The sequence below is a fragment of the Chroicocephalus ridibundus genome, chromosome 4, assembly GCF_963924245.1.
Source record: "Chroicocephalus ridibundus chromosome 4, bChrRid1.1, whole genome shotgun sequence".
Lineage (NCBI taxonomy): Eukaryota > Metazoa > Chordata > Aves > Charadriiformes > Laridae > Chroicocephalus > Chroicocephalus ridibundus.
The window spans coordinates 74,686,952-74,699,313 of NC_086287.1; the positions used below are offsets into that span (position 1 = coordinate 74,686,952).

The following is a 12,362-nucleotide window of genomic DNA, read 5'->3' on the forward strand; positions in this document are numbered from 1 at the left end:
AAGCTGTGCATCACTTGCTATCCACCTGGAAAAAAAAGGCACTGCTTTCCAAATACAGGGCTTCAGGACAGATTCTGATAATGTTCCCCCACCTTCTCACGTATATAAGCAATACAGTACAAGCTGGTGAGGGACTTTTTAGGATGCTGGGTAATGGTGGGACTGGATTAAAACTAGAGATGGGTCGATTCAGACTGGACGTTAGGAAGAAGTTCTTCACCATGAGGGTGGTGAGACACTGGAACAGGTTGCCCAGAGAGGTGGTGGAAGCCCCATCCCTGGAAGTTTTTAAGGCCAGGTTGGACGGGGCTCTGAGCAACCTGGTCTGGTGGGAGGTGTCCCTGCCCAGGGCAGGGGGGTTGGAACTGGGTGATCTTCAAGGTCCCTTCCAACCCAAACCGTTCTATGATTCTAAAGGCTTTCATAAAAAAAGCACGCATGGAACATGTCACACACGTATCAGCCTTGAACTGACACTGCAGCATCACACAACATCAATAAGAGACACACATCCAAATGACTGATCTTTCTCCTGATTTTAACAGCAACTGTCCTTCACTCAGCGCTGTGCAAAACCCCACGAGCACAAAACAAATGACCAAGATTCACACCCAGCAAGAAGCAGGAGCGTGCTGCCAACCCCTTGCTATTATTCATCCACTGGCTTTCCTGAAAAGCATCACAAGGTAAGGAGAGAGTTAATGGTATTACGTGTTCTCTCCGTGCTAATTAGCCTAACACATCTGACTGAGCCATGCTGAGACCATGGAGCAAGAACACAGATGGACAATTACACATTTTTAAAATTGCTCTCTGTGCCAGCTTTAAATCCTGAGACTTGTGGGAGTCAATTCCCTGCTCTTTTTTTCCCCCCCTTGAAACACATTAACTCTGTCAGCCTCAGCATTCTCCCCACTCCTGCCCAGTGCTTGCCAGGAAGAAACAGAAGCAGGAGCAATTGCTCAGCTACCTTAGCTGTCTTCAAAGCAATAAAATAGGAGGTAGTCTCCCAAACTCCTTGGCTTACACCCCCTTTGCTTCCCAACTTTGTCACATTTGGTCGGTCCCAGTTGTCATGTAAGGAGCAGATAGGACATCACAGCCACTGAGAAGGAAATCAGAGGCTGAAGGAGGACTTTGGAAAGCTGGAGCTGTTCTCAGATGCCTCATCTGCTTCTCCAGCAGCCACTTCCACCTGCTCTCTCCTGAAAAGGGTCGGGATCAAGGGACTGAAGTTCTGGAAGAGGACAGCAGATCTGGGGTTAGAAAGAGTGAGCAGTCTAGGACATAGGTGCCATTCCTTTATATTCAACAAGCACACAGATGAGCTAAGATTAAAAAAAGAGAAAGAGTATTTCAGTAGCGAGGGGCAGCACCAAGAAATCCCCAAGAAGCAGCATTACAACTGCAGAGAACTGAGTTATAACCTCAGCGCTGCTGCGCACAGGTCAGCACTTCTCCTCGGCACAAGGGAATAAATCCGTCCTTAACCAGCTCTGCACAGCTCTCCCGAGCAGCTCACCAAGGTGAAAAGTGCGGCAGCCCAGCTCGCAACGCAGACCGGGCTCAGAGCTCGCTGCCCCACTCAACCAGGCCTAAGCTGAAGGATATGCTGACCTTGAGAACTCCATGGGACACCAAAAAAAATAACCACCCAACTATGGCCATGGCCTGTCGCCCTGCCTGCACAATTCCCATCCTCAGCAGCAGTCTTGTACAACGGAGATCTGCACTATTGGCCGAGAAAGGGCTTTTGTTAGCACAGGCAAGCCTCCTGACAAGAACCTACCCACAGCCACCTCACTTCACCTTTGCTTCTGCTCAAAAGGTCATGAATTTCACCACCAAAACCCACTGATCCAACTTAAGGTCCTTAAGTTCCAACTTAAGAACAATCTCCTCTAAATAATCTTTTCTTCTGGAATCCTTTAGGCAGGATGAAAACCTGTGAAGCAACGACACAGAATGTGTAATGAGGTTTCTTCCAGGAACATCCCAGGCGATAACCATTTACAAACAGTAACAGACGAGAATCCGGTTCTCTTTAACCCCACATCAACTGTAGCAGATGAAATATTAACCTCAGCCAGTATAAACCCCAGTAATTACTACAATGATTTAAGCTTATAACGACTTGGTTATTAATGAGATGCTTCATGTACCTCTTTCAAGCTTTGTGTTTTGCTTGTGAGATGCAACAGCCCCACTGAGAACCATCATCTTCCCTAACCTAGAACACAAGCTGCCTCTCCCTCTGCTCAGCACACACAGCCAGCACAACTTGTTTCCTCGCAGCACGGCGGGCGCACAAATAAAAACACTCATCTTGTGGGAGACCAGAAGCTATTCTATGTCACAAATCCAGTCTCCTAGAAGAGTCAACAGTAGGGAGCCGTTATCCAGGGATGGAATTCATGTCTCACATATAACAGCCCAGAGAAATTTTCCTGACATGAGTTCGCCCAGTTCCTTCTACGAAACTGTATGAACTTTTAAGTATTCATTATATGCAGCAGCAAGTGCCATACTCAGCATGACGCTGCTTATTGTCTAGTATGTTTGGCATCTGGCCCTTCCTAGTTTTATTTGGTGCACGCAATGCCTGAGTGAAGCTTGGATCCCTGGGTATCCTGAGCCATGAGATCCGGGAGCCCCGGTGAATCAGTGCATGGCATCAACTCCAGCATGCCTTAGTTTTCATATTCCCAAACAGGGAATAACAACATTTCCTTAAAAAGTGCTTGAGATACAGGGACTGAAAGTTCTGTAGGAGAGCTAAGGATTTTCCCTCTTTTCATCTCTAAAGCCTTCAAGGACTTTGAACACATCAGAGAGCTTTGTGCTCCTTTGTATATACCTCTGGACTAAACGCCTTAATAAAACTCACGTAAGAAAATCTTAAAAACGCAAACAATATCCACGGAATTGGGTCATCATCTGTCCCTTGGAGCAAGAAAAAAAGACCACCGTTAAGTCAGGTGATTTTCACATCTGTGAATTTAGGCTGAGAGCTCTCCCAGTGAGAGCACTGCGCAGGGCTCACTGCCCCACCAAACTTGGGCACTCCTGCAGGGAGTTTCAAAGCAACAGTACGCTTTAATCAGGCAAACACTGAAGAATAGTTTCAAAAGCAGTTTCCTGAATTAATCAGGAAACAGGCACTTAAGAAGCAGATAAAGATTACCGAGCTCAACCCGAAAAGATGAACTTCAGTCAAACTCAGCAAAAAATCTCACCCATCTGCTCAGCCTTTAAATATTAAAGTAATCGAAGAGTTCACTGGAGAAACATTTAGCTGTTATGCAAGGTGCACGGTAAACCCCCAGCTCTAAATGCTTGAGGTTCAGGGCTCTGTGGTCTGGCAATTCCTGACACAGCAGTAAGAATGATGCCTTCAGCACTTCTCAGCTGCTCGGTAGGAGGAAGGCAAGCAGCATGCAAGAAAGTACCCGCTGGATCTTTGCACTCGCTTATCCCAGCATTCAGACAGCAGAAAGGAGATCTTGAAACCTCTTCCTGAAACATTTCTACATGGATCCAGGCCCAGCACGCTGCCAGCGGGCCACGCAGCTTTCATGACAATTCTGGGCCCAGATGTGGTGAGAAGCCAAGAATTACAACATAGGAACCTCTGCCAGCCATGCCAGAGTGCTGAAAGGAACAGGTTCAGAGTGGGCAAGCACAGCAAAGGAGCTCGAGAAAAAAGCTCAAGGGTTAATTCAAAATCTAAGAAGTCAGATTTCGCATCTGAGAAGTTATCTATTCGCCACCTACCAGCGGTGAGGACTGGGCAGGAAGGGACCACGGTGATGGCCATCGCCCAGCCTGCTGGCAGTCTTTCTGGATCCCCAAAACTGGTATTCCTGGAGAAGACAGCCTTGTAGGAAAGTAAAGGGAGCTGTGACAGGAATGCCTTGCCTTGAGGAAAAGAGCAGGGCTCTCCCCAAAGACAGATGGAGAGTGGAACCCTACTACGGTCTTGCTTTAGCTTGGCTGCTTTGTTCGCGCACCTGGGGAAGTGCCCGAGGGTCACTGAGGCAGCAGAAGCCACAGTTTTGCCAGCACGACACAACACTATCGGTACAGCATGTCGACTCTGCGATACCAGGAAAACGTTCCCAACAAAAGAATAACCTGAGCGAGTAAAGCTTTGGATTTAAACCACGCACGCGCAGAACCATGAAGCTTCTAGTTTTGAGTCCTTTACTCAGAATCTGCAACATATGAACAAAGCAGGGTGTCGAACACAGGCCTCCCATTCCTGAATTAGCACCCAAGCCAGACACCACGACTCCTCCCAACTTCGTTTTGTCTCCCACAGACCAAAGGAAGGTAGACAGAAGATGTTTCAAAGGCCAGATGGCACTTTGCTCTCCCCTCCCACGTTGTCACACTGACTGTGACTGACACCAGGGGCTGGGCCAGCTCCACGGATGCGAGCTCCATCCTGCTGCAGTCCTGGACGGACACAAAATTGATTTTCACAGAAGGAGCAGAGAAGAACCATTTTGACACGCTGAGCGCCGTGGCGGTTTAAAGAAAGCCAAGGGCCAAAGTAGTTTGGACCACCAAAGAGAAAACAAGCCTCATCATCCAGCAATCATGTTTTGCAACAGACAAACCCTGGCACCAGGGATGCGATTCCCTATTAATGCAACCACACGTCCTGCACTGCGAAGCAAGCTGATAAAACAGAGGCTTCAAAGGAGCTTAAACCTCCTCTGCCGGTGAGAAATGGCTTGAACTCCCATTTGGATGCTGAACTGCTTTGCAAATTGGTCCCGCTGCCCATGGTTACAGCTGTTGGGGTGACAGTCACCTGCTGCTCCTAATCTATTTAACACCAGGCAGGAATGAAAAGCAGACAGGAAAGTCACAACTGGAAAACAGAGAAATCAGGTAAAGACCGTTTCTAGTTCCAGGATTCAACAGCTTTGGTTTTACAAGGTAACACTGAATCACATATTTTATAAAATTAAAAGCCACTAAATTTAATTCTTTATTTGGAAATTGGTAATTTGTAATACTCTGAGCCTGAAGTTCAGCATTAGCAACTGACACAAGCACAGACTAATCAAAATGGACATTAAGTGCAACAATAAGCTGTAGGCGAGTTGACAGCTTAAAGAGGAAGGTCTTTCACTATTCCAGCACAGCCCTGTAGCTGGAGAATTCTTTCAAGAGACTTCTGCTACTCCAACCATGCAAGAAAAGTTATACCATCTTCTTACAGGAGAAAATAAATTGTTCTCCAACACGAGAACACGGCTAAATGATCTTCTGTTAAGAGCTTCAATGAGCAGACTGTTGAAATTCGTGCCCTGAAACTATCAGTGCTTAAATACTGATCTAAATTCTTCTCAAGCTTTCAGAAGAGCAACACTCAGAAGTAGCCCCAAACCATTTAGACAGGAAAGCAACAGAGACTGCTCTCTCATTTCAGTTCTTTCAGTCCAGAAACGCGCACACACGCACACAACTACCGTGCGTTGGCCTTCGCAACCAGCAATTTGCCAGCTGCTTCCCCAGGCAAGGAAGTCAGCGTTTGGTATTCAGAGCATTTGCAGATGTTAGGGTCCTGCAAAGAAATCCTCCTGCTATTCCAAAGAAAAAGCAGACCTCTGGCCCTCACCTACTGCCGTTACAGGAAAGTACCAGTCGCTGTAATCAGTGATAATGCCTGATATCCTACCCACAGCTAACAGCGTAATGCACTCAGAGATGCGAGACGTAGCAAACAGCGCAAAAGCTTCAGCTTTGAGTATTGCAAAAAACAAGGGGGCAAAAAGCATTGAAGGATTTTATTTTTTTTTGTTATCAAAGAGCTAAAGAAAGTAGCATGTGGTAACTCTGGCACCAGCAGAAAACAGTCCTCCAGACCTCGCTGCAAACTTTCTGCTGCTGGCTCTGTAACCTCTCGATACAACGGCTGCTGCAAACAAAAAATACATTAGCCTTGGTAGTTTGCAGGATTACAAGCTCATGGTTGCCCAGCCTCTACCTTCTGCCTATTTGATCAAAATTTAGTTCAAATTTGTATCAATTCCTTTGCAGTACCCCAAGGGAAACAGTCAGTACTGAGCAGGACAAAGGACAATAGAAAAAGCAACTGGTGCAGAAAAATACGTCTTTATCTAACTTGGAAACTTCTTACTATAGCTATTAAAAAACTACAGATAAGATACCGATGTCAAAAGCCTAAACTCAGCATCTTGGGAGCCCTGGACAACTTCTGTTCACATAAGGCAAGCCACTCTTTGAAGGACAGAGAAAGTATCCCCAACTCCTCCAACAAATATTACCAATAAAAGCAAGAGCAGTGCTGGTCAAGCTAATTTGTAACCGCCATGCAAAGTCTAGAATGCCAGAATCAGACCAACATCTGAGTAATTCTATGCTTATATCAGAATTATCTGGGGCTTCTTTTAAGAGACAGATAAACAAAAAGCTCCAAGGCAGACATTTTTACTACCTCCCTACTTTAAAGAGTCCTGCTTCACAAAAAACCCTAATTCCTTTCCGCTCACGTTCTGAAGGAAGCCTACGAGGCAAGCTTCCCTGTAAATCAACCTCCTCCTTGAAGCGATGCTTATGTTAGGACATGATGCTCACCTACAACACACAGAGGGACACGTCCAGGCTCCAAATCAGATTGCACGCTGATTTCATGCGACCCCCAAAGCACCAGGAACGCAGTTCTGCCATACGCCATCTGATGATGCGTCAGAACCCAACCAGGCTTTTGTATGACAGCCCTGAGATCCTATAGCTTCAGCTATTCCAACCTGGTAGGACATCGTGTTTGAACCAAGAAAAAAAAAAAAACCAAAACAGGAAAACTGGGTACAAACAAGCTGGGAGCTGAGGAAGGGAGTGAGCATCAGAAGACAAAATTTCTGTCTGCAATTCTGCTACAGAATTTTATCTGTCCATGGGAAAGACTTAGTCTTTCCTTTGTAGGAAGGGTATGATGGATGCTCTCTCTCACAAAACCTCCAGTGGCACGTTCTTTGCCATTTCATCAGTGAATGGAGGGTATTCCTACAGCCCAGGTTTTGCAAGGAAATAGGAAAGTCGCTTCAATGAGTCACGATTCTCCTCAGATTTTTCAAACAGCTCAGGCAGCAGTGCTGAGACGAAAAGCAAGAGCAGCGGAAGGCCCTGCTCTCCGCTTCCTCCTCCAGGTTTAGGCAGCGCGTGTGTCATTGCTGGGAACTGCTGCCCTCTGCTGTCACACAAAATACCGGCGAAATTCTCACCTGACAAAACCAAGTTTACAGCTACATATAAAAAAAATAAAAGTAAAAATAAAAAAAAGGAATTACACCATGGTAACAACCACAAGGTCACAGTGCATTCAGATTTCACGTGTGTTCACGCAGGCCCCTCAGTTCCGGTCTTACACACTTATAAAATGCCTGCCCCTTTTTGCGGCACATCCTAAGAGGCATCTTACAACCCAAACTCAGCCCAAAGGACGATTTTTACCTAGCCCACCACCTTTGTTGCAGCGGCTTCAGAGGTAAAAGCGCTCAACTATTAGTCCGTTCAGCAAAACGCCACTTGCTCTCTGCAGATCTTTGTCGTGGATTGCGCGCGTCACCAGGGAAAGTGCCAGCAAGTATCCGGCCCCCAGCACAGGGCTTGGACTAAACTGCAGGAATAAAATGCATTACTGCCATCCCTGTGGGGCCACCTGCTATTCCTTCCTTATCTCAACCTTCACAGTGGCAGTACCACCACGAAGTTTTGCCAACGGTGTCCAGATGGGGAAGGCTAAGTGAATTTACAGGCATGTTTTGAAGTTGAGCAAAGACTGAAGTCTGCACATAAGGATACTCTGCAGCCCTCAGGCAGAAAAATCTTGGCCTCATTCTCCTTGAGGCCTGTCTGTGCTCATCATCAAAAAAAAGCGTGAAGGAAAAAGAAGATACACTGTGCTTCACAGCGCATCTCCAGCCTGCTAGCGGGAGACCAGCACCCAGCTTGCACTGAACCCACAAGTAGACGCGTCGCATCTGCCAACTTACCTGACTTCCTCACCAGCGAAATCAAACACTTTGGTGATGGTCACTTTTCCTGAATCTTTTGGCTTCTCAGACTCTTTTGGTTTCTCCTGAAGCTTGTTCCCACTCTTCTCTTCTTCAGTCTGTGAAACATATGAAGGAGAAAGCAAAAAAATGCATTTGTGGGGCCAAGCAGAGCTCGGGTAGCACTGCCATTTAGGTTGTCTGGTCAAAGCAAGTCACCCACAGACAAGACAAAGGAAACAAACACCCCTCCCGCCAGAAGGAAATTCCCCACTTTGGTTCCAGGCTCTCACTGGAGCTCAAGGATCAAACCAGACCCCAGACGAGAAGTGAAATTGTAATTAAATGTAGGAAGGGGCAAGAATAACACTGCTGTGGTTCAGAAAGGAAGCAAAAGCCTGAAGACTCGCAGAATGGCGGGGTTGGAAGGGACCTCTGGAGATCATCCCATCCAACCCCCTGCCAGAGCAGGGTCACCCACAGCAGGTGGCACAGGAACGCGTCCAGGCAGGGTTGAAGTGTCTCCAGAGACGGAGACTCCACCACCTCTCTGGGCAGCCTGTGCCAGGGCTCTGCCACCCTCACAGGAAAGAAGTTCCTCCTCATGTTGAGGTGGAACTTCCTATGCGCAAGTTTGTGCCCGTTCCCCCTTGTCCTGTCACTGGGCACCACTGAGAAGAGCCTGGCCCCATCCTCCTGACACCCACCCTTTAAGTGTTTATAAGCGTTGACGAGATCCCCCCCTCAGTCATCTTTTTTCCAGACTGAAGAGACCCAAATCCCTCAGCCTTTCTTCATCAGAGAGGTGTTCCAGTCCCCTCAGCATCTTGGTAGCCCTTTGCTGTCCCCTCTCCAGCAGTTCCCTCTTCTTCTTGAACCAGGGAGCCCAGAACTGGACACAGCACTCCAGATGCGGCCTCCCCAGGGCCATGGCAGAGGAGGAGGATGACCTCCCTCCACCTGCTGGCCACACTCTTCTTGATGCCCGCCAGGATGCCATTGGCCTTCTTGGCCACAGGGGCCCATTGCTGGCTCACGGTCACCCTGTTGTCCACCAGGACTCCCAGGTCTCTTTCCACAGAGCTGCTCTCTAGCAGCTCAGCCCCAACCTGTCCTGGTGCAGGGGGTTATTCCCCCCAGGTGCAGCACCCTACACTTGCCCTTGTTGAATTTCATAAGGTGTCTCTCCACCCAACTCTCCAGCCTGTCCAGGTCTCTCTGTATGGTGGCACAGCCTTCTGCTGTGTCAGCTACCCTGCCCGGCTTTGTGTTATCAGGAAACTATCCCCTCATCCAGGCCATTGATGAATGTATTGAAGAGGACTGGACCCAGTACTGACCCCTGGGGAACACCACTTGTCACTGACCTCCAACTAGACTCTGTGTCCCTAATCACGACCCTCTGAGCTCTGTCTTTCAGCCAATTTTCAATCCACCCCACTGTCCATTCATCAGTTCTCCCAAACTAAGAACCGCCAGGCAGTAAAACTGCTGTGGTGGATTACATAGAAATATGTTTATTTTCACTCAAGAATATAGAAGAACACAACCCATCAGCAGGTAAAGCAACACTGATTTTCACAGAGAACTCTGAAGATATTAAGCTACTTGTCAATAACGTCTCCCTAATTTGAGAGGGAAATATCTTTATTAAGCAATTTGTCAACACCACCTCTTAATTTACTCCATTGCAACTACAGCTTTTAACGGTATACACAAAAAAATCTCAGACCCTAAGACCCCAAAAAAAATCAAAACAAAACCCAAAATTCTTGCTCTAAATCAACCACACACCACAGAGATCTTCAAACAGATATCTTAAATCCAAATCAAGAAGTTCACAAAGAGAACAGAGGAACTGCATCTCTCCATAAATTATTCTGGGCTGTGGAGGAACTTTCAGAGACCATTCACGTTTTAGTGATCTGCCCATAAAAGCAGAACTGCTCAGAAGAGAACTTTCCCCTCTCTCCTTCTGTAATTCTACCTGTAACCATCCCAGCTGTTCCGCCAGTGACAACTGAGGTGGAGAGACACAGGAGGGTTCAGATGAAAGGACTTGTCTCAAAAAGCTGCAAGCAAAGATTACACAACCGCACTTGTTCTGCGACCTTCCAACAGTTGTAGAAAGAAGCTTCACACAGTGAACTGCACTCGCCAGGCATCACCGAGTCAACAGTCCAGACTTGTGTTACAAAATACTTTTTTAGCTGCCCACTCAAAAAACCCCATGACAATTCTAGCAACAGAGGGTCAGTTTTGGTACCTTCTTCCCTTCTGCCACCCTCAGTGTGAAAGGTTTTGCAAGGCAAACACATGCATTTGGTTTTATTAAGAACCAAATCCTTTTAAATAGCTGACTACACACAGAATTCTCTCTACAGAGAACCTCTGCAGACAGAGAGCGAGAGCACGTAAATGACATTTATGAAGGAAAGTAGAAAAAGCTAGATTCATTCTTGTTACAAACATCCATCCCAACATGCGGCATCTTCCAGACCCCCACAGTGTATGAGGATGAAGGCACAGACATGTCAGCACAGGTCACTTCTGCTTCCCCACTCACACACACGGAGTCTCCCCTTTTTTGAGCAACAGGAAAGGCAAAAGCCTCAGGGGAGAGCCGTGCCCACAAGCACAACTCATACGGAACCTCATTGTGCTGCTGCTACGTCACGAGGAGAATCCAGGACCGGGAAGAGAAGCCAAGAGGGCTCCGTGGGACACTCTGAGATGCTGACAAGCAGCTTCAAGAGCAGCACCGCCAGATCACAGACCTCCCCACCTGGAAGGAAACCAGGAGCTTGGTTTGCCCCACGACGGGACTCCAAGCTTACAAAGCAAACAGGCAGAGGTGAACCCAGCCTCTTCCCAGCTCTGACTGACTTTTGGTACCGGCTAGAACCAATGCCATGTGGTCTAAAGCTTCAGGCCCTTCCCACACTCCCTGGGTGAAGGCCCAGGCCCCCGTTACCTTCTTTCCTTGTGTCACTTGTGTGGCAGCCACCGCTTTGGGTTTCTGTCCCACATCGCTAAGGAAACTGGCCCAAAGAGCATCCTCTTTCCTTTTTTCTTCTTCTTCTCTGTTTCTTTCCACCTGCTCTACATTATCCACTTCCTCCTCTTCCTCCTCCTCTTCACTCTGCTGAGCCTTTTCTTCCTCTTTCTCATCTGGCTCTAGCAAGAGACCTCCTTTCTTCCTCTTCCTGGAAGCAGATACCAAAAAAAAAAAAAATATATATATATACACACACAGAGTGAGGTGCTGCAACAGTATTCCAGAGCTGAACCAACACAGTATATTGTGTTCTCGCTAAGACATTCTACCTGAAATGTTTCCCCTAACGTCTGGGGGTGAAGCTAATTAATTAAGAGATGATGCTGTTCAGAGAACGCAGCGAGACCGCAGCAGGCAGACCCCTGAAGTGGTCTGGCACGCGTATAAGTATATAATGGACTCCGGGATGTTGTAGGAACCATGAGGGGAGGAGAACCCGGGCAGAATAGGAACCAATTTTAAGTAAACTGCACATATGTGGCACCAAAAAGTGGTTTTTACCTAAAAAGGCTTATTCAAAGGACAAGAACTAGCTGCTGGGGAGGGTTTCCAGGCACGGCGTCTTTCGAGCCCGAGTATCTCTGCCTTTGACGTGAAACCGGAACGAAGAAAAGCCGTTCTCAGCCCCTCAGCGCTGCACCCGCCGGAACGAGCCCCGGCGGAGGCGGCTCCCGGCCGGGCCGGGCCGAGTTAAACGCGGATGTTCCCACCCGGGGAACCGGGGGCGGCTCCTCCCGCGGCCGTACCTGCTGGCGGGTCGGCGGGGGCTCCTCCTGCCGCGGGGCGGCCGCGGGCTGTCCGGCGCCTCCTCCCGCACCAGCTCGCTCACGTCGTCCTCGCTGTACTCCGCACCTACAAGCACAGCCGGTCAGCACAGGGACCACCGGAACCGCCGCCGCCGCCCCCGGCCCCGGCCCCGCTCACCCGAGGGCACGTAGTCCTCGTCCTCGGCCGAGGAATACTCCTCCGAGCCCGACATGATGCCGGCCCCGCCGCCTCCTTACGCCCGCCGCCGCCGCCGCCGCCTCCTCCTCCTCACGCACGCCCGCCGCCGCCCAGAGCGTCGCCGCCGGTGCCGTGGCGCCCCCTGGCGGGGTGGGAGGTGACTGCGCCTACCGAGGCGGCGCCGAGGACGGGAAGCAGCGAGGGGAAAGCCGCCGAGGGGGCTAGAACGCCCCTCCAGCCCCGGAGGCGCTTCCGGTGCGAGCGGGCTCCCGGTTTCCTTTGCGGCCGACAGTCGTTCCCATGGCAGCGCGGGGGCGGGGGGGCGTGTC

The 12,362-nt window shown here is 48.9% G+C and overlaps 1 protein-coding gene across 1 annotated transcript in view; it reads right to left on the reverse strand.

The window, feature by feature from the left end:
• Positions 1 to 12,288, reverse strand: part of CFDP1 (craniofacial development protein 1) — a 71,429-nt gene extending 59,141 nt beyond the window's left edge. The window contains exons 1-4 of the mRNA XM_063334194.1: positions 12,013 to 12,288; positions 11,835 to 11,940; positions 11,005 to 11,236; positions 8,031 to 8,149 (exon numbers count right to left, since the gene is read on the reverse strand). Of these exons, the coding sequence (XP_063190264.1) occupies positions 8,031 to 8,149; positions 11,005 to 11,236; positions 11,835 to 11,940; positions 12,013 to 12,067 (512 nt within the window). The 5' untranslated portion in view covers positions 12,068 to 12,288. The remainder of the gene's footprint in view (positions 1 to 8,030; positions 8,150 to 11,004; positions 11,237 to 11,834; positions 11,941 to 12,012) is intronic.
• Positions 12,289 to 12,362: the final 74 nt, after the last annotated feature.